Source organism: Schistocerca piceifrons, chromosome 9, assembly GCF_021461385.2.
Source record: "Schistocerca piceifrons isolate TAMUIC-IGC-003096 chromosome 9, iqSchPice1.1, whole genome shotgun sequence".
In the NCBI taxonomy this organism is placed as follows: domain Eukaryota; kingdom Metazoa; phylum Arthropoda; class Insecta; order Orthoptera; family Acrididae; genus Schistocerca; species Schistocerca piceifrons.
Window position 1 is genome coordinate 197,617,121 of NC_060146.1, and position 22,283 is coordinate 197,639,403.

General features: G+C 43.3%; 1 protein-coding gene across 1 annotated transcript in view; it reads right to left on the reverse strand.

Moving 5' to 3' along the window:
- Positions 1-22,283, reverse strand: part of LOC124717127 — an 85,368-nt gene that overhangs the window by 36,630 nt on the left and 26,455 nt on the right. The window contains exon 4 of the mRNA XM_047243863.1: positions 1,815-1,942. Coding sequence (XP_047099819.1) covers positions 1,815-1,942 — 128 coding nt within the window. The remainder of the gene's footprint in view (positions 1-1,814; positions 1,943-22,283) is intronic.

A 22,283-nucleotide genomic window follows, 5' to 3' on the forward strand; every position in this document is an offset into this window, starting at 1 on the left:
TGATTAAGTAGCCAACAGGTTTATGCTTGTACAATAGGGACTAATGCTAAGTTTCGTAAATCTGTTAGGCAAATTCTGCGAAAGTACAAGAAATAAAGATACGAACAACTGTATCCTCTATCCTTATGCCTTGCAATCTTGTGCTCTCAGGCTAATAACCCCACAATCACCGAAGACGTACTGATAGGTTAGAAGTCTTGCAGTGAGGTAGCATTGCAGTCTCAAAAGTAAAGATAACAACAGTGTGAGCCAAGTATACACTATGTGATGAAAAGTATCTGGAAACCCCAAAAATATATGTTTTTCATAATAGGTACATTGTGCTGCCACCTACTGCCAGGTACATATCAGCGACCTCAGTAGTCATTAGACATCATGAGAGAGCAGAATGGGTCGCTCCGTTGAGCTCTCGGACTTCGAACGCGGTCCAGCGATTGAGTGTCACTTATGTCATACGCCTGCACGCAAGATTTCCACACTCCTAAACATCCCTGGGTCGACTGTTTCAGATGTGATAGTGAAGTGGAAACGTGAAGGGACACGGACAGCATAAAAGCGTACAGGCCGACCTCGTCCGTTGACTGACAGAGACGGCCTACAGTTGAAGAGAGTCGTAATGTGTGATAGGCAGACATCTATCCAGACCATCACACAGGAATTGCAAACTACATAAGGATCCACTGCAAGTACTATGACAGTTAGGAGGGAGGTGAGAAAACTTGCGCGTCATGGTCGAGCGGTTGCTAATAAGCCACACATCACGCCGGTAAATTCCAAATGACGCCTCGCTTGGTGTAAGGAGAGTAAACATTGGACGATTGAACAGTGGAAAAAAGGTTGCGTGGAGTGACATATCACGGTACTGTTGACTGACAGAGACCGCCTACAGTTGAAGAGAGTCGTAATGTGTGATAGGCAGACATCTATCCAGACCATCACATAGGAATTCCAAACTGCATCAGGAAGCACTGAAAGGACAGTTAGGTGAGAAAACTTGGATTTCATGGTCGAGCGGCTGCTCATAAGCCACATTTCACGCCGGTAAATGACAAACGACGTCTCGCTTGGTCTAAGGAGCGTAAACATTGGACGAGTGAACAGTGGAAACACGTTTTGTGGAGTGACGAGTCACGATACACAATGTGGCGATCCGATGGGAGGGTGCGGGCATGGCGTGTGTAGTGTCAGCAGTAGAATTCGGAGGCGGTGACGTTATGGTGTAGTCATGATTTTCATGGAGGGGGCTTGCACCCCTTGTTTTTTTGCGTGGCACTATCACAGCACAGGCCTACATTGATGTTTTAAGCATCTTCTTCCTTTCCACTGTTGAAGAGCAATTCGGGGATGGTGACTGTATCTTTCAACACGATCGAGCGCCTCACGGCCTATGGCGGAGCGGTTACACTACAATAACTTCCCTTAATGGCCTGCACAGAGTCCTCACCTGAATCCCACAGAACACCTTTGGGATGTTTTGGAACGCCGAATTCGTGCCACGCCTCACCGACGCGCTTCGTGAAGAATGGGCTGCCATTCCCCAAGAAACCTTCCAGTACCTGACTGAACGTTTGCCTGCGAGAGTGGAAGCTGTCATCAAGGCTAATGGTGGGCCAACACCATATGGAATTCCAGCAGTACCGATGGAGGGCGCCACGAACTTGAACGTCATTTTCAGCCAGGTGTCTGGGTACCTTTGATCACATAGTGTACATGAAACAGACTCTGAGACTGACCACGCGACGCTGTATGTGTGTCGTTTTCTTATCCCTTCCGCATACAACACAGATAAAAAGAGGAAATAAAATATCACTCACCATGAGATTGAATGCCAGTGGTATGAACAGCTGCGTGACACTCGTCACGCCCACTGATAGCAACTGCACGGCGTCTCGAGTGTAGCTGGACAGGTGTTCCAGGTAGACCGGCACCTCGGCCTGGAATTCTGGACATAAAGACAGAGTACGTGCTAGTGAGCAACACAATGCATCAGATTTCTGTACAAGTGCAATTTTCACTTTCTGCCAGCATCAGCTTAAAGAGTGTACGTAAGTAGAATATACTTTCTAGACCTGGGTCAATAAAAGCTATAGGAAACAGTAAGGGTCACTCTTCCACAATATATGGTGTAGGGTGGTACCTGACACAGGTATTCACGCACAAGATTAAGGTCTCACACTTTCATACCTGTAGAAAATGTGTTTGTTTTCTCCATGCGTCCAAGCTTGACTGTTATTCATAGCCTAGACGAAAGATGTTTTATCACATATAACCTGAAACCTTGTGAATTGCTATTCGTAGATGCTTTACTTTTTTGCTATGTGGAAAACTGTTCAGATGTATTATTCACTCAGCAAGAAATCAGTGAGATATGCTTTGTAGGTAGCGGTCTGCCTAAACCTGTTGATTATTTGTGGGAAGCCACTTAGGAAATGTAAACATATTTTCGCCATACAGTTGTAACCAGTCTGAACTTAACTGCTATAGTATTTACAGCTGACCTGCTTTTGGAAACATGAAAATCTATTAGTTAGATGTTAACATATATCCCCCCTAATAAGTGGGAAGAACTCAGCAGGGCTTTTTATAGCAGACCAACGAAAATTCATTTGTCAGGAATGTGTGGGACTTGTTCCACAGAATACGTTTTGTGTCAAATAATAAATCTGGAAGTCATACTTGTACATAATCCTACTAAAAGGTGAGTAATGATATGTGGTCATTGTGGTACAGTTGTAGTAATCATGGTAGGTACCACAAAGAGTTACGGTAGCAGGTTCATTCCACAGACGCAGATCTTAGATTTTCTGTACCACCAAAGATTCCAACAGTAATTCCCACACGGCTAAATGCGGTACAGCGACCACACACAACTTTTATGATGTTACCCACATTGCATTGCAAAAATAATGTATATACCACCAATAAGCAACGTGTGATCGAGTAGGTAACTTTGCCACCATCACCTGTCAACTAAATGGCCACCATTCTCTAAGTCACGCCAATGTACTTCTGTATTTGTGTGCGTATAGTGTGCTATGTGTGCATTATTTAACTCGATTTCTATTTCCAGTTGATGTTGTCGAGTACGCATTGTGGACGACGTCTCGGCAGCATCATATAACAATTTACAATACAGTTTTCACCTTGAGTCAAGCCGAAGTAATGTCAGGTTTGTAATGCCGTCTGATGGGGAATTCAGCCCTGTTGAGGTTCTTGAAAACCCATCTTATTGTGGCGTTGAGGTGATATTGTTTCCCACAGAGAGATGTAGACTGTTTGACAACTCAGTTGTGATTTGTGGCAAGTTTTCCTCGAAATGCTCAAACACTTACAGTAGTACAGGTGCTCACAAGATCAAACTTCTTAACGAAATACAATCGACTCACATGCAGGAACCGTCACTGAAGAATTTAATGTAATCCAGCTGTGCTATTCAACATGCATTCCATATGAGATTGATCTGGCTGCCCCTATGTTTATAGCCTCTATGAAACATTGCAGAAGGATTTACTATAACTGTCGCAGGAAACTCCAAATCCTGTGGAAGATGAGGCTCAATATTATGATGAAGGTTGCTCATAAATACACAGAATTATGTACTTCATGGTGGCATAGAATGGTGTTCTTATTTGTGCATGTGTATATATCTGCCTATATTCAGAAATAAATGAAGAGTGTGTGTGTGTGTGTGTGTGTGTGTGTGTGTGTGTGTGTGTGTGTGTGTGTGTGTGAGACATATGTGTTCATTTTCCCTATATAAACTCATGTATAATCGTGTAGTACTCGCCATGAACGGTAGGACGTAACATCCACGTCACCTATTAGTCTAAAGATCTGAGAGAACAACAGAATGGAAAAAAATAGGTCACTATTGCCACACAGCATCAGAACTATAATTGCCGATCAGTTGCGTTGTGGGCAGACAAATGTTCTTGTGTCCCTACTAGTGGATTCTGATGGTGTTTGCTTTGAAAATGTGTATTTCTTTTCAAAATCATTATGGAACCCAAACGCCAAATACTAGAGGAGATACTTTCAAACGTTGACAAAATTACGTATAAACCTATTACCGAAAGTGGCAATGTCCACAACCTGACAGGGTAAAACCGAATGCTGTGTTTGTATTCGACGATGTCACAGTGAAAAATCAAGATCAAACACGAAAATACTTCGGCTTTGGCAAGCAAAGAGAGGTTGACGTCTCCTATCTAAGTCAGACGTATTCTTGGATATCAAAGCAACTGATAAGAGATAATACAAAAACTGTGACTGCTTTCAAACGGGATAATATGAATTTAAAACACATTTATGAGGCACTTGTAGGACCCGAAATGACATTCGAAGAATTTACAACTTCATGCGGAGATTGCTGAAATCAGGTTTCTGTTTATCAACAAAACGAGGCAACTGAGTGATGGTCGATATACCGTAGGAACTTTCTCGCGGGCTTCCCGAGCACGAGGTCCCGGGTTCGATTCTTGGCGGGGTCAGGGATTTTCACCTGCCCCGAGATGACTGGGTGTTGCTGTGTCTTCATCATCGTCATTCACCCCTATTATGGTCGTAGGAAGGCAACGGCAAACCACCTCCTTTAGGACCTTGCCTAGTGCGGCGGTGCGGGTCTCCCGCATCGTTCCCCTACGTCCTGTCAAGCAGCATGGAACTTCCTTTCCATTTCCATATATATATAACAACAGATGAATTACACAAGGAAAGGCAGAACATTCGTCTCTACATTGAAATGAAAATTCAGACGTCGTTGAAGTGCGCAAGGCTCTCTAGGAGAAACTACGATTTGGAAAGAGGCCGGTCACTGAAAGAAACTTTTAAACCTGTTACAGAATCTGTTAAACGATATTAGTAGGTAATAATAGGTAAAAAGAACAGAAGAAGAAGAATTATAATGTACTGGTGGTGTTTTCATTCAACATTATATTGATAGTACGATAGATAGAATGTACTGAGTGAGCAGGGAAAAAAAAGGTACATCCTGGTTACTCAGCCTGAAAATTTAACTAAGAATTCTATACATAGTGGTAATAGAGAATTATTTGAGGAAATCAGCAGACCATTTGCCGGTATAAACGTTTGTTAACAACTCCTGACATGATTTCAACAATTGTAAAATGTTTGACTAACAGTCAGGAGGTGGTGTTTGAAGTCATCACTGTCTCAAAAATCTACAGATACCAGTCACTGAATGCTGGCCTCTATTTTCATTGGACCAGAGGCGGCCCCCCCCATGAACCATGGACCTTGCCGTTGGTGGGGAGGCTTGCGTGCCTCAGCAATACAGATAGCCGTACCGTAGGTGCAACCACAACGGAGGGGTATCTGTTGAGAGGCCAGACAAACGTGTGGTTCCTGAAGAGGGGCAGCAGCCTTTTCAGTAGTTGCAAGGGCAACAGTCTGGATGATGACTGATCTGGCCTTGTAACAATAACCAAAACGGCCTTGCTGTGCTGGTACTGCGAACGGCTGAAAGCAAGGGGAAACTACAGCCGTAATTTTTCCCGAGGGCATGCAGCTTTACTGTATGATTAAATGATGATGGCGTCCTCTTGGGTAAAATATTCCGGAGGTAAAATAGTCCCCCATTCGGATCTCCGGGCGGGGACTACTCAAGAGGATGTCCTTATCAGGAGAAAGAAAACTGGCGTTCTACGGATCGGAGCGTGGAATGTCAGATCCCCGGGCAGGTAGGTTAGAAAATTTAAAAAGGGAAATGGATAGGTTAAAGTTAGATATAGTGGGAATTAGTCAAGTTCGGTGGCAGGAGGAACAAGACTTCTGGTCAGGTGACTACAGGGTTATAAACACAAAATCAAATAGGGGTAATGCAGGAGTAGGTTTAATACTGAATAGGAAAATAGGAATGCGGGTAAGCTACTACAAACAGCATAGTGAACGCATTATTGTGGCCAAGATAGATACGAAGCCCACGCCTACTACAGTAGTACAAGTTTATATGCCAACTAGCTCTGCAGATGACGAAGAAATTGAAGAAATGTACGATGAAATAAAAGAAATTATTCAGATAGTGAAGCGAGACGAAAATTTAATAGTCATGGGTGACTGGAATTCGAGTGTAGGAAAAGGGAGAGAAGGAAACGTAGTAGGTGAATATGGATTGGGGCTAAGAAAAGAAAGAGGAAGCCACCAGGTAGAATTTTGCACAGAGCACAACTTAATCATAGCTGACACTTGGTTTAAGAATCATGATAGAAGGTTGTATTTATGGAAGAATCCTGGAGATACTGAAAGGTATCAGATAGATTATATAATGGTAAGACAGAGATTTAGGAACCAGGTTTTAAATTGTAAGACATTTCCAGGGGCAGATGTGGACTCTGACCACAATCTATTGGTTATGACCTGTAGATTAAAACTGAAGAAACTGCAAAAAGGTGGGAATTTAAGGAGATGGAACCTGGATAAACTGAAAGAACCAGAGGTTGTACAGAGTTTCAAGGAGAGCATAAGGGAACAATTGATAGGAATGGGGGAAAGAAATACAGTAGAAGATGAATGGGTAGCTTTGAGTGATGGAGTAGTGAAGGCAGCAGAGGATCAAGTAGGTAAAAAGACTAGAGCTGGTAAAAATCCTTGGGTAACAGAAGAGATATTGAATTTAATTGATGAAAGGAGAAAACATAAAAATGCAGTAAATGAAGCAGGGAAAAAGGAATACAAACGTCTCAAAAATGAGATCGACAGGAAGTGCAAAATGGCTAAGCAGGGATGGCTAGAAGACAAATGTAAGGATGTAGAGGCTTATCTCAATAGGGGTAAGATACATACAGCCTACAGGAAAATTAAAGAGTCTTTGGAGAAAAGAGAGCCACTTGCATGAATATCAAGAGCTCAGATGGAAACCCAGTTCTAAGCAAAGAGGGAAAAGCAGAAAGGTGGAAGGAGTATATAGAGGGTCTATACAAGGGCGATGTACTTGAGGACAATATTATGGAAATGGAAGAGGCTGTAGATGAAGATGAAATAGGAGATACGATACTGCGTGAAGAGTTTGACAGAGCACTGAAAGACCTGAGTCGAAACAAGGCCCCGGGAGTAGACAACATTCCATTGGAACTACTGACGGCCTTGGGAGAGCCAGTCTTGACAAAACTCTACCATCTGGTGAGCAAGATGTATGAAACAGGCGAAATACCCTCAGACTTCAAGAAGAATACAATAATTCCAATCCCAAAGAAAGCAGGTGTTGACAGATGTGAAAATTACCGAACTATCAGTTTAATAAGTCACAGCTGCAAAATACTAACACGAATTCTTTACAGACGAATGGAAGAACTAGTAGAAGCCGACCTCGGGGAAGATCAGTTCGGATTCCGTAGAAATACTGGAACACGTGAGGCAATACTGACCTTACGACTTATCTTAGAAGAAAGATTAAGGAAAGGCAAACCTACGTTTCTAGCATTTGTAGACTTAAAGAAAGCTTTTGACAATGTTGACTGGAATACTCTCTTTCAAATTCTAAAGCTGGCAGGGGTAAAATACAGGGAGCGAAAGGCTATTTACAATTTGTAAAGAAACCAGATGGCAGTTATAAGAGTTGAGGGACATGAAAGGGAAGCAGTGGTTGGGAAGGGAGTGAGACAGGGTTGTAGCCTCTCCCCGATGTTATTCAATCTGTATATTGAGCAAGCAGTAAAGGAAACAAAAGAAAAATTCGGAGTAGGTGCTAAAATCCATGGAGAAGAAATAAAAACTGTGAGGTTCGCCGATGACATTGTAATTCTGTCAGAGACAGCAAAGGACTTCGAAGAACAGTTGAACGGAATGGATGGTGTCTTAAAGGGAGGATATAAAATGAACATCAACAAAAGCAAAACGAGGATAATGGAATGTAGTCGAATTAAGTCGGGTGATGTTGAGGGTATTAGATTAGGAAATGAGACACTTAAACTAGTAAAGGAGTTTTGCTATTTGGTGAGCAAAATAACTGATGATGGTCCAAGTAGAGAGGATATAAAATGTAGACTGGCAATGGCAAGGAAAGCGATTCTGAAGAAGATAAATTTGTTAACATCGAGTATAGATTTAAGTGTCAGGAAGTCATTTCTGAAAGTATTTGTATGGAGTGTAGCCATGTATGGAAGTGAAACATGGACGGTAAATAGTTTGGACAAGAAGAGAACAGAAGCTTTCGAAATGTGATGCTACAGAAGAGTGCTGAAGATTAGATGGGTATATCACATAACTAATGAGGAAGTATTGAATAGGATTGGGGAGATGAGAAGTTTGTGGCACAACTTGACCAGAAGAAGGGATCGGTTGGTAGGACATGTTCTGAGGCATCAAGGGATCACCAATTTAGTATTGGAGGGCAGCGTGGAGGGTAAAAATCGTAGGGGGAGACCAAGAGATGAATACACTAAGCAGATTCAGAAGGATGTAGGTTGCAGTAGGTACTGGGAGATGAAGAAGCTTGCACAGGATAGAGTAGCATGGAGAGCTGCATCACACCAGTCTCAGGACTGAAGACCACAACAACAACACAGAGGCGGTAATCTTCCTACACATCGATCAGCGGCTTGAAGAAGGCGTAATATACCGCCGAAACTGGTAAGCCAATGAAACAACAAGTTGGAAATTTGGACGGCGGATAGGTGTTTGATTTGACGTCTTCTAATTCTAAAATTGTCTTCTTCACCAGTATACGCACGTATTGAGGAAATTTTTAAATCACATTTTAAAAAGAATGATCAAAGTGCAAAGAATTACAAAACCAGTGGGTAAAAATATAATAAACAAGTTGCTCAAAATCATATATTGGCGACGACAAATTTCAGAGCTCTGAAATTTTTCATCGTCAATATGTGACTACATATGTAAGTTACCTTTTTTATAATATTTTTACCTAGTGATTTTGTACATCCTTTACAACCTGGTAACTCTTTTTTAATTTGAAATAAATATTGTGTTATTACGTCCATGTACTACCGAAGGAGGTAATTTTATGATTGTTGATTTTGTAAAGACCTCTTCGGTACTGCTGTGGACGCCGAGTTGCTACTGTTGTTACGGTAGGCCGAGTTTGTGAGTTCGAGAAATGACTTCTGGTGCTGTAAACCGCTAAGACAATTTCTCCCTGCCACTGTTACACAGCTATGCACCAGGTGCCAGTAACAGGATAGGAGAACGACGGTTCCATAACACTGCAACAAATTAGTAACAAAGTCACACAAATTAGTTAAAAAGGTTTACTTATCCTTGTGACTTGTCGAAATATGAGTCTGCAACACAAAAAAGGCTCATAATGCGTAAGTGCAAATAATCCTAGGTAAACTTCACAGTACATGGAAAATGCAATTTACAACTGTCTCACAAAATTGTTAAGGCTTTCGTGGCCACTTGTTGACAAACTACCTATTGGCTTCTGTCTCGGGTTCTTCGGCCGACGTTCATCTAATGGTTTTTCTGACGTTTCGCCAGCACGAGTGGCTGGCATTGTCAAAGCTTCACCCTCCATTGCCGGTGGTGAACTGGAGGCGAGCTCGCGGCCGCAGACTATATGTACCTGGCGCGCCAACGTCCGAGGGCTTCTCCACGGTCATTTCCGGTGCGGTTCTCCTCTTGCTACCTGCGACGGTCGTTCGCTCCAGTACGGGAAGCCAGGATCCGTTTACCTTAAGGCTTTCCTCTTTCTTGGTGAAACTGTTCGCGTGTCTTTGGATTTCTACAGCTTCTCTGAACAAGCGCGTGTGATAGTGCTTCTCTACAGCCAGAACTTCCGTGTCGGCGAATTTTATTACGTGGTCGGTCTCATTCAGTGCGTGCTCTGCCACGGCCGATTTCTCCACCTGCCCCAACCTGCAATATCGCTTATGCTCTTTGATCCTGGTGTTAATGGATCGTCCAGTCATTCCGACATAAACTTTTCCGCATGTGCATGGTATGCGGTATATTCCCGACATTGCAAGTGGGTCTCTTTTCTCCTTCGCCGATCTAAGACACCCTTTGATCATCCTTGTCGGTTTGAAAAAGTTTATGTCGGAATGACTGGACGATCCATTAACACCAGGATCAAAGAGCATAAGCGACATTGCAGGTTGGGGCAGGTGGAGAAATCGGTCGTGGCAGAGCACCCACTGAATGAGACCGACCACGTAATAAAATTCGCCGACACGGAAGTTCTGGCTGTAGAGAAGCACTATCTCACGCGCTTGTTCAGAGAAACTGTAGAAATCCAAAGACACGCGAACAGTTTCACCAAGAAAGAGGAAAGCCTTAAGGTAAACGGATCCTGGCTTCCCGTACTGGAGCGAACGACCGTCGCAGGTAGCAAGAGGAGAACCGCACCGGAAATGACCGCGGAGAAGCCCTCGGACGTTGGCGCGCCAGGTACATATAGTCTGCGGCCGCGAGCTCGCCTCCAGTTCACCACCGGCAATGGAGGGTGAAGCTTTGACAATGCCAGCCACTCGTGCTGGCGAAACGTCAGAAAAACCATTAGATGAACGTCGGCCGAAGAACCCGAGACAGAAGCCAATAGGCAGTTTACAACTGTCTGTTTAATTCTAAGAGTTCACGAGACAACGTTCCCTGTCTAAGTCAGTCCTGGACGATGAACCAAGTGGGTCAGAGCTGCCCTTCCGTCTTCCGAGTAGGCCTCTGTCCGTTGTGGTCCGGTCATTAGCAGATTGCAGTCAGCCGGCGATTGGCCGAGGCGACGTCGATGTCTTCATCCTCAGCGCCGAGCGTGGCGCTGGTGGAACTCGCGCATGTTTCGAGTCTCTGCGGCACTGGCACCAGCTCGCGTCTTTGCGCCTGTGGTGCTTTGCCCCGGCTGTGTCTTGTTCGGACGAAACAGCAGTTGAAACAATGGTCAAGGGCTGTTAATAAAACATAACGCTTAAAACTAGCGGGCTGATTTTCTCGTATCATTGAATCTAATATGCACAAACAATACAAAACTCGACAGGTATCCACCAAGAGATGTTGAAATGTCTGATCAGATATTACACCTGAGAGAACTATGTAAGAAAGCCAATGTAGCAGAAGCTAAATACCCAAGATTTTCGCCGGCCGCTGTGGCCGAGCGGTTCTAGGCGCTTCTGTCTGGAACCGCGTGACCGCTACGGTCGCAGGTTCTAATCCCGCCTTGGGCATGGATGTGTGTGATGTGCTTAGGTTAGTTAGATTTAGCTAGTTTTAAGTTCTAGGGGACTGATGACCTCAGATGTTAAGTCCTATAGTGCTCAGAGCCATTTTAAACCCAAGAGTTCCGAATACAAATACATAATTAAACCAGCATTATCGGCCATACCTGATGGTGACACTATCAACAACGATCGTTAGAATAATAAAATTAATAACCAGACTCCCCTGTACATCTAATATGGCGACCGAAATGAAATAGTAGAATATTTACAAGTGCTCAGAGCATCGGCTATAGCTGATCCACCACAATCGAATGAAATCATTTCATTAATGTCAGAGCCTAGAGAAAGACGTTTCATATAATAATTATGGAGACAGTTGTTCAGGAACTCCATAAACCGGCATGCAAGACATCTCTATGCAGGCAAGTTATAATTCGAAGTTTCAGTGACTTGTGGAAGGTAAATATCGTAGATATCATTCAATATTAACAGGAGAATAAAAGTTTCAAATATATTTTAATGATAACTGATGTGTACCCGAAATTTGCTTTGGTCTTACCTGTGAAAACAAAGACGAGGAAGGCAATTGCACAAGTGTTTGGCAGTTGATGCCGGTGGAACCGATAACGTCCCAGACAATTTTTTAAACAGATCATGATGGAGAACTTTATAACATATATTTCGAGACGGCAATGTGGAACAAGCCACCAGTCAACGTTCCCTCAGATGAAGGCAAGTATCATGGAATGTTTGACCCAAACTATAAAAGCGTGAACTTGGATTCTTATAGACGTTATAATTAACTATTATCCTCAGACAAATCATTGCCCTGGGCAGCCGAGCTGTGTCCCGGAAAGGAAAGCAACTGACATTCATGATAATGAGCTCCTAAATGTCGTGTAAAGTTATACTGAAAAGATAGATACATGTAAGCAGAAATCAAAAAAAAGTTTTTCATCGCCCCAGAACTACTGAAGATAGACGTTGACTGTGGGTATTGTATCACAGAGACAGTCTCTTTGATTGTTCAGAGATGTCACTAAACCCGCCCAAAGATGTAAACAATCATCCATTAGCATCGCCTATTAGACGGAGGGGGCCCGGCAGTTGATCAGTTCCAGTCATTCCACCAGGAAGGAGATAAGCCGCTCGTGTTGTCTGTAGTTCAACAATGCCTGGAAGCTCAACAACGCGGTTCGATCGCATCCGCAATGTTACTTTGTGCCAGGAAGGTCTCACAACAAGCGAAATGTCCTCCAGGTGTCTCGGAGTGAACCAAAGCGATGTAGTTCGGACATGGAGGAGATAGAGAGAGGCAGGAACTATCGATGACATGCCTCTCTCAGGCCGCCGTTTGGCTACTACTGCAGTGGATGACCGCTACCTACGGATTTTGGCTCGGAGGAACCCTGACAGCAACGCCAACATGTTGAATAATGCTTTTCGTGCAGCCACGGGGCGTCGTGTTACGACGCAAACTGTGCGCTGTAGGCTGCATGATCCGTAACTTCACTGCCGACGTCCATGGCGAGGTCCATCTTTGCAACCACGACACCATACACAATGGGCCCAGCAACATGCAGCATGGGCCGCTCAGGATTGACATCACGTTCTCTTCAGAGATGAGAGTCCCATATGCCTTCAACCAGACAATCGTCGGAGACGTGTTTGGAGGCAACCCGGTCAGATTGTGCGCCTTAGACACACTGTCCAGTGAGTGCAGCAAGGTGGAGGTTCCCTGCTGTTTTGGGGTGGCATTATGTTGGGCCGATGGATGCCGCTGGTGGTCACGGAAGGCGTCGTAACAGCTGTACGATACGTCAATGCAATCCTCCGACCGATAGTGGAACCATATCGGCAGCATATTGGCGAGGCATTCGTCTACATCGTGCATGTCTTGTGAACCTTCATGATAACGACATCGCTCGACTAGAGTGGTCAGCATGTTCGCCAGACATGAATCCTAACGTACATGCGTGGGATAAATTGAAAAGGACTGTTTATGGACGACGTGACCCACCAACCACTCTGAGGGATCTACGCCGAATCACAGTTGAGGAGTGGAACAATCTGGACCGACAGTGCCTTGACAAACTTGTGGATAGTAGTCTACGACGAATGTAGTCACGCGTTAATGCAAGAGGACGTGGTACTGGGTATTAGAAGTGCCGATGTGTACAGTCATCTGGTCCATCACCTCTGCAGGTCTCGCTGTACGGTGGTACAACATGTAATGTGTGGGTTTCATGAGCAATAAACTGTTGATCTCAGTTCCAATTTTCTGTACAGGTTCCGGAACTCTCGGAACCGAGGTGATGCAAAACTTTTTTTGATGTGTGCGTATTTCAGAAAAGCAAGACAGAAATAGTGAAATTACAACTACTCAACTGGGCATCGGAGATATTTACAGCTTCCAAAGGTGAAATAACGAACCCTAGCACTTATAAAGGACAACAGCAGTAGTCAAATAGCTATACAGAAGAATTTCAGAGAATTAGTGTTCAAAAATGTTCAGATGTGTGTGAAATCTTATGGGACCTAACTGCTAAGGCCATCAGTCCCTAAGCTTACACACTACTTAACCTAAATTATCCTAAGGACAAAACACACAACCATGCCCGAGGGAGAACTCGAACCTCCGCCGGGACCAGCCGCACAGTCCATGACTGCAGCGCTACAGACCGCTCGGCTAATCCCGCGCTGCCAGAAAATTAGTGAACCAGTTATCTTTGTTGTAGACTGTCTCATGAGGCGATAGGGGCATAAGGCTCCTGTTATATTGTTCTGCTGACAGTTATCACACAACAGGTGAGTGGATGCCAATGATTTGCTACGTAGCCAAGCACGTAGATCAAAGATGTCTAACCGTGCTGTATCATAACATAAATGATAGTAAGACACCAGCAGAGGTTGTATTACTATCGACGAATTACTTACACAACGTCACATCCCCAATTATGACCTGCAGATCAAGAACAAAGCCAAAAAAGTGAATTGTGTGTGGCGGCAAGAGATCTGCAGACATCACGATACTGTGTATGCAGCAAATGAAGATCTCCCGGGATGTCACGCTGCCGATAGAAGTTTAGCTGACGGATTTATGGAAACGAATGCAAGTAGGGATATCGCTATTAGGCAGCATAGCATCACACTAGCAGTAGATAAAGGAGTCCACACAAAACTTAAACTGGGTGTCGGTGTAAACTTCAGTTCAGTTACGAGTGCTGCTCATCATTCACTGAAGACAAAGAATAAGCTGAAGAAGAAGAAGGTCACACCAGGCCATTTAAAATCACTTTCAGCAAATAGGACTCGGAAGGGTAACTGATTAAGACGCCTAGTGTCCTACCATTGCCTAGAACACTCGGTGGATTCCTTCCATCCATAATTCCAAAATCGGCGTGTCCATCAGTGACTGGCTCTGTAGCAGGTGGCGTAGCAGCCGTCGACAGAACACTGGAAAATGAGGAAAACTCGCAGCAGCAGTTTGACGAAATGAAAAGACATGAGAGGTTAGTGGCGTCTGTGGCTATTGGGAAAGAGCTATATTATTTATAACCGCGCAGGATACGAATCCGATATATACAGGGTGTTACAAAAAGGTACGGCCAAACTTTCAGGATACATTCCTCACACACAAATAAAGAAATGATATGTGTACATGTGTCCGGAAACGCTTAATTTCCATGTTAGAGCTCATTTTAGTTTCGTCAGTATGTACTGTATTTCCTCGATTCACCGCCATGATTTCATACGGGATACTCTACCCGTACCGCTAGAACATGTGCCTTTACAAGTACGACACAACATGTGGTTCATGCACGATGGAGCTCCTGCACATTTCAGTCGAAGTGTTCGTACGCTTCTCAACAACAGATTCGGTGACCGATGGATTGGTAGAGGCGCACCAATTCCATGGCCTCCACGCTCTCCTGACCTCAACCCTCTTGACTTTCATTTATGGGGGCATTTGAAAGCTCTTGTCTACGCAACCCCGGTACCAAATGTAGAGACTCTTCGTGCTCGTATTGTGGACGGCTGTGATACAATACGCCATTCTCCAAGGCTGCATCAGCGCAGGAGGGTGGATGCATGTATCCTCGCTAACGGAGGACATTTTGAACATTTCCCGTAACAAAGTGTTTGAAGTCACGCTGGTACGTTCTGTTGCTGTGTGTTTCCATTCCATGATTAATGTGATTTGAAGAGAAGTAATAAAATGAGCTCTAAAATGGAAAGTAAGGGTTTCCGCACACATGTCCACATAACATATTTTCTTTGTTTGTGTGTGAGGAATGTTTCCTGAAAGTTTGGCCGTGCCTTTTTGTAACACCCTGTATAATAGCTATGGTACCTGAAAAATCAGCTGCAAAATTCGATATAGTTAAACTCATCAAAAGGTTTATATTCCACTAATTTACGGAGTGTTTATGCTGCCTAGTGAGCTGGTGCGCTGCTGGCGCAAGTCTCCATCGATTGTCATCCCAGAATGAGATTTTCACTCTACAGCGGAGTGTACGCTGATATGAAACTACCTGTCAGATTAAAACTGTGTGCCGGACCGAGACTCGAACTCAGTACCTTTGCCTTTCGCGGGCAAGTGCTCTACCAACTGAGCTACCCAAGCACGACTCACGCCCCGTCCTCACAGCTTCACTTCTGCCAGTACCTCGTCTCCTACCTTCCAAACTTTACAGAAGCTCTCCTGCGAACCTTGCAGAACTAGCACCCCTGAAAGAAAGGATATTGCGGAGACATGGCTTAGCCACAGCTTGGGGGATGTTTCCAGAATGAGATTTTCACTCTGCAGCTGAATGTGCGCTGATATGAAACTTCCTGGCAGATTAAAACTGTGTACCGGACCGAGACTCGAACTCGGGACCTTTGCCTTTCGCGGGCACGTGCTTTGGTAGAGCACTTGCCCGCGAAAGGCAAAGGTCCCGAGTTCGAGTCTCGGTCCGGCACACAGTTTTAATCTGCCAGGAAGCTTCTGATTGTCATCCCGATCGTTATGAGTCGATTTTCGATGCCTGCTTGTCTTCTTCGCATCTTTGGCGGACGGCTATTTAACTGCGGTGCGCTCGCTCTGCACGGGCCTGAGTTCGAGTATCAGCTGTGTGAGCTGCAGTGACGTGAGGCGCTGGCGAGCGGCCTAGTCGGTACGACGGAGTAGCGTGGGCAGCTGCTGCGGAGTGGTTAGCCGTTCGAGTGCAGATCCGCTGCCGACGGTGACTGGGATTTCCTTGAGATTTGAAGGACCGATTTCCTTCGCGTCTGTTGCATGTTACTCGAAGTGAACGAACTGGAGTCGTCGAATCGTTCCTTGGTGGGTTCTATTCATGTTAACTGAATATCCGAGTGCACTGAAAACTATCTTGATTGTTTCAGTAACTTGTTACTGTATTTAGTCTGGCCGCCCGATATGTTGATGGTAACAGCATGGGTTTCGAAAAAGACGGTCGTGTGAAACCCAGCTCGCGCTATTCGTCCACGAGACTCAGAGGGCCATAGACACGGGTTCACAGGTAGATGCCCCGTGTTTCTTGACTTCCGCAAGGTGTTCGATACAGTTCCCCACAGTCGTTTAATGAACAAAGTAAGAGCATATGGACTATCAGACCAATTGTGTGACTGGATTGAAGAGTTCCTAGGTAACAGAACGCAACGTGTCGTTCTCAATGGAGAGAAGTCTTCCGAAGTAAGAGTGATTTCAGGTGTGCTACGGGGGAGTGTCGTAGGACCGCTGCTATTCACAATATACATAAATGAGCTTGTGGATGACATAGGAAGTTCACTGAGGCGTTTTGCGGATGATGCTGTGGTATATCGAGAGGTTGTAACAATGGAAAATTGTACTGAAATGCAGGAGGATCTGCAGCGAATTGACGCATGCTGCAGGGAATGGCAATTGAATCTCAATGTAGACAAGTGTAATGTGCTGCGAATACACAGAAAGATAGATCCCATATCATTTAGCTACAAAATAGCAGGTCAGCAACTGGAAGCAGTTAATACCATAAATCATCTGGGAGTACGCATTAGGAGTGATTTAAAATGGAATGATCATATAATGTTGATCGTCGGTAAAGCAGATGCCAGACTGAGATTCATTGGAAGAATCCTAAGGAAATGCAATCCGAAAACAAAGGAAGTAGGTTACAGTACGCTTGTTCGCCCGCTGCTTCAGTACTGCTCAGCAGTGTGGGATCCGTACCAGATAGGGTTGATGGAAGAGATAGAGAAGATCCAACGGAGAGCAGCGCGCTTCGTTTCAGGATCATTTAGTAATCGCGAAAGCGTTACGGAGATGATAGATAAACTCCAGTGGAAGACTCTGCAGGAGAGACGCTCAGTAGCTCGGTACGGGCTTTTGTTGAAGTTTCGAGAACATACCTTCACCGAAGAGGCAAGCAGTATATTGCTCCCTCCTACTTATATCTCGCGAAGAGACCATGAGGATAAAATCAGAGAGATTAGACCCCACACAGAGGCATACCGACAATCCTTCTTTCCACGAACAAATACGAGACTGGAATAGAAGGGAGAACCGACAGAAGTGCTCAAGGTACCCTCCGCCACACACCCTCAGGTGGCTTGCGGATTATGGATGTAGATATAGATGTAGATGTAGATATATGGGAGTGCTAGCCACGCACATCGTATAGACATGAAGCCGTGCTTAATGCGTAACTAGAGATCATCACAAGTAGTATGTAAGTCTGTGCCTGACATCCAAGAGCGTGCCCTGCACAAATGAACCCAAGCAGAACTAACCTACGTCAACACTTGCCCAGTAACGGCTCTTAAAATTTGATTATGCAATTCTCTAGACAAACAAATAAAATAATAACATAGACAAAGTAAATAGGAGTAATCATTTGGGCCCGCTCTTGAACACAGGCAAAGACTTACGTACTACTTGGGATGACCTCTAGCTACGCATTAAGCACGGCTTCATGTTTGATGCTTCATTAATATTCTACATTTTTTCCATCTGAGTGTAGAAATTTGAAGTAAATCAGCCAAGAAGTATGAAGTAAATCGGTCAAGTACGTTTCAAGATGTTTGTTAACAACGTCTCTCCTTTACATACTTTATGTACATATTTGTTTATGGTGTATGTTAAAAAAATATGTGTAGCCTATGTCTGCCCAAAAGTTCATTAGCGGATCGTATAGAAATGTGAACTAAATAGGCAATGGATTTTTAGAGTGTTTGGTAATAACCTTTCTCCTTTATATGTAACATATATATATGTTTCAAGTCAGGTTACGAAATCTTTTGTAGAAAGTTAGCTTCGTCTTGTCTTGAAGGTAAAGTATCACAATTTCATCAAGATGTGAATAAAACTGTAGATTTGTATGAATTATAAACAAACAAACAAACAAACGGACACACTTCTTCAGTTATACATGAATTTACGAGACAATCTGACAGCCCTCGCCGGCCGGAGTGGCCGAGCGGTTGTAGGTGCTACAGCCTGGAACCGCACGACCGCTACGGTCGCAGGTTCGAATCCTGCCTCGGGCATGGATGTGTGTGATGTCCTTAGGTTAGTTAGGTTTAAGTAGTTCTAAGTTATAGGGGTCTGATGACCTCAGAAGTTAAGTCCCATAGTGCTCAGAGCCATTTGAACCATTTTTTTGACAGCCCTCTTAGACAGTTTGCAGATGATGCTGTCAGTTACCGTATAGCAAAGTCATCAGAAGATCAAAACCAATTGTTAAATGACACAGACACGATATCTGTGTGGCGCTAAAAATGACATTTGTCTCTGAATAACAAATCGTGTGAAGTCGTCCAGATGAGTACTAAACGGTATGCGTTAAATGTCGCTTACACGATATAAAACATAAATATATTCAATTCAGCTAAGTACCACTGAATTTCAATAACGAAAAACTTAAGTTGGAACGATCACATAGAAAATATTGTGCAGACCGCAAATCAATTTATTGGCAGAACACACAGAAGACGCAACAGGTCTACTAAAGATCTGCCTACACTACACTTATCCATCCTCAGCAAGAATACTGCTGTGTGTTACGGCATTCTTATCAGATAGGACTGACAGAGGACATCGAGAAAGTCCAGAGAAGGTCAGCTCTTTTTGTAACATCGAGAAACGGAGTAGAGAGTATGACGGATATGATAAGCGAGTTGGGGTGGCAATCGTTAACACATAGGCGTTTTTCATTGAGGCGAGATCTTTCCACAAAATTTCAACCATCATCTTTCTCCTCTGGATACGAAAGTATTTTATTGACGCCAATCTACAGAAGATGAAAAAAGTATCGTAAAAAAATAAGAGAAATCAGTGGTCGCACATAAAAATTTAAGTGCGCATCTCCCCAAACACTGTTCGAGTGTGGGACGGTAGAGAAATAGTCTGAAGGTGGTCCGATGAATCGTGTGCCAGGCCTTTTAAGTGTGAACTGCGTGGCAACCATGTACATTCAGATGAAAGCATCTTGTAGACCCTTATTGTCTGACGAGCTTATTTGCCATCAACTGAAATTTGTCCTCAACGTCTGTGTTGATTATTAAGCATACTAGGTACCATAGGTGTAATCTGGTTATCAGTAGAATTTTTCAGTAATTTTTGAGAACTTTTCAAGCGGAGAACAGTGGTTTTTCCAAGTACGTTAAAATCAACATAAATAGTCTACACTACAAGAAACCGTTTCTAATGGTTATCCCTTTGAGCAGTTGACGTTCGTGGAGTTCGTAACACCTGCTCCGTTCACCGCCACCGTCTACCATCATGGCATGAGGTCTGAAGATGATCGGCAAGTGACCGAAACCGGCAACCATAAAAATAAAGGCTTCTTGCGGTCAAGACTGTTTACGTTCATGTTAAATCAATTTTTCGTCCGTTGCTCATGTTGCTTCATAACATACCTTATCATGCACTACCAGGATGTTTTTCTTTCACTGACTACTACTCAGGTCGTAAAGACCCCTAACAACTTACACAGGATATATTGGTAGTATTTTAATGAACTAAGACAAAAACATATAGTGAAACTGTTCACTATAACTCTATTTTTAAAAATGTTAGGTTCATGAAACGAAAAGAAATTTATATGATAATGGAACATCTACGGGCATCCTTCTGATGTTATGTATTATATGGCTACCAGTTGATAGTAGATGTTGGAGACAAAACCTCGTTGCTACAGGTAGTATGCGAAAACCAGTTCACAGATGTTGGCCATTGATGAATTGTGTATGTGGTTGGAGTTAACGCCTTGAGCCTCAGTTAAGGCCTGGTACTGGGGTACCGAAACTAGTAGCCATGTAGTAAATAACATCGTAAGGGCGCCTGTGAGTGTTCCATTTTATTACATAAGTGTATGGCCGAAATCTCTCAAACCTCCAATCAGAATGGTGGACATACAAAAAGAAATTTGGAGGGGTGTCATATTGACACAAGCGGTACTCACTGCTAGAAGTCGTGAATAAATTTAAATGTACTGAAAACATAAAACCCAGCAAAACATCTGTGGATACAATTTGACGCTGTGACTTTGCCATGTAGCGCACTAAACCACTAATCATCAAAATCTTTGTTACAATCGACTCAGAGGGAGCACGTCACATATTTGGAAACTAATTGCTTTCTAACCAGGGAGATACACAGTTCCATTGTGTTTATGGGATTATATTGACCCCATTGGTACCAGGAATGATATAACAGCTAAGGAAAGAGACCCTAAAATGGGTACAAAAATAAGTGGATATACTATTTTGAATACTTCAAGTGTTTAGTATAGCAGCTGTTCACTGTGACAGATGTCATTCAATTTCGTAAAAGTTACACAAAAAAACGAACAATTTAATTTTGGGTTAATATCGACTCCAGTGAAACTTAGTGCAAAACCCATGAACAAATTGTATTATGTTGTAAATATACTAATTAACATAATTGGATAAAGTTGACTCAGAAGGAAAAATTAATATATTTTGAAAATAATAGTTTAGAAATTTTGGCGGACACGAAGCCCACGCCTACTACAGTAGTACAAGTTTATATGCCAACTAGCTCTGCCGATGACGAAGAAATTCAAGAAATATATGATGAAATAAAAGAAATTATTCAGATAGTGAAGGGAGACGAAAATTTATAAGGTCATGGGTGACTGGAATTCGGTAGTAGGAAAAGGGAGAGGCGGAAACGTAGTAGGTGACTATGGATTGGGGGTAAGAAATGAAATAGGAAGCCGCCTAGTACAATTTTGCACAGAGCACAACTTAATCATAGATAACACTTGGTTCAAGAATCATAAAAGAAGGTTGTATACATGGAAGAAGCCTGGAGATACTGACAGGTTTCAGATAGATTATATAATGGTAAGATAGAGATTTAGGAACCAGGTTTTAAATTGTAAGACATTTCCAGGGGCAGATGTGGACTCCGACCACAATCTATTAGTTATGAACTGTAGATTAAAACTGAAAAAACTGCAAAAAGGAGGGAATTTAAGGAGATGGAACCTGGATAAACTGACTAAACCAGAGGTTGTACAGAGTTTCAGGGAGAGCATAAGGGAACAACTGACAAGAATGGGGGGAAGAAATACAGTAGAAGAAGAATGGGTAGCTTTGAGGGATGAAGTAGCGAAGGCAGCAGAGGATCAAGTAGGTAAAAAAACGAGGGCTACTAGAAATCCTTGGGTAACAGAAGAAATATTGAATTTAACTGATGAAAGGAGAAAATATAAAAATTCACTAAATGAAGCAGGCAAAAAGGAATACAAACGTCTCACAAATGAGATAGACAGGAAGTGCAAAATTGCTAAGCAGGGATGGCTAGAGGACAAATGTAACGATGTAGAGGCTGATCTCACTGGGGGTAAGATAGATACTGCCTACAGGAATATTAAAGAGACCTTTGGACAAAAGAGAACCACCTGCATGAATATCAAGAGCTCAGATGGAAGCCCACTTCTAAGCAAAGAAGGGAAAGCAGAAAGGTGCAAGGAGTATATAGAGGGTCTATACAAGGGCGATGTATTTGAGGACAATGTTATGGAAATGGAAGAGGATGTAGATGAAGTTGAAATAGAAGATACGATACTGCGTAAAGAGTTTCACAGAGCACTGAAAGACCTGAGTCGAAACAAGGCCCCGGGAGTAGACAACATTCTTTCGGAA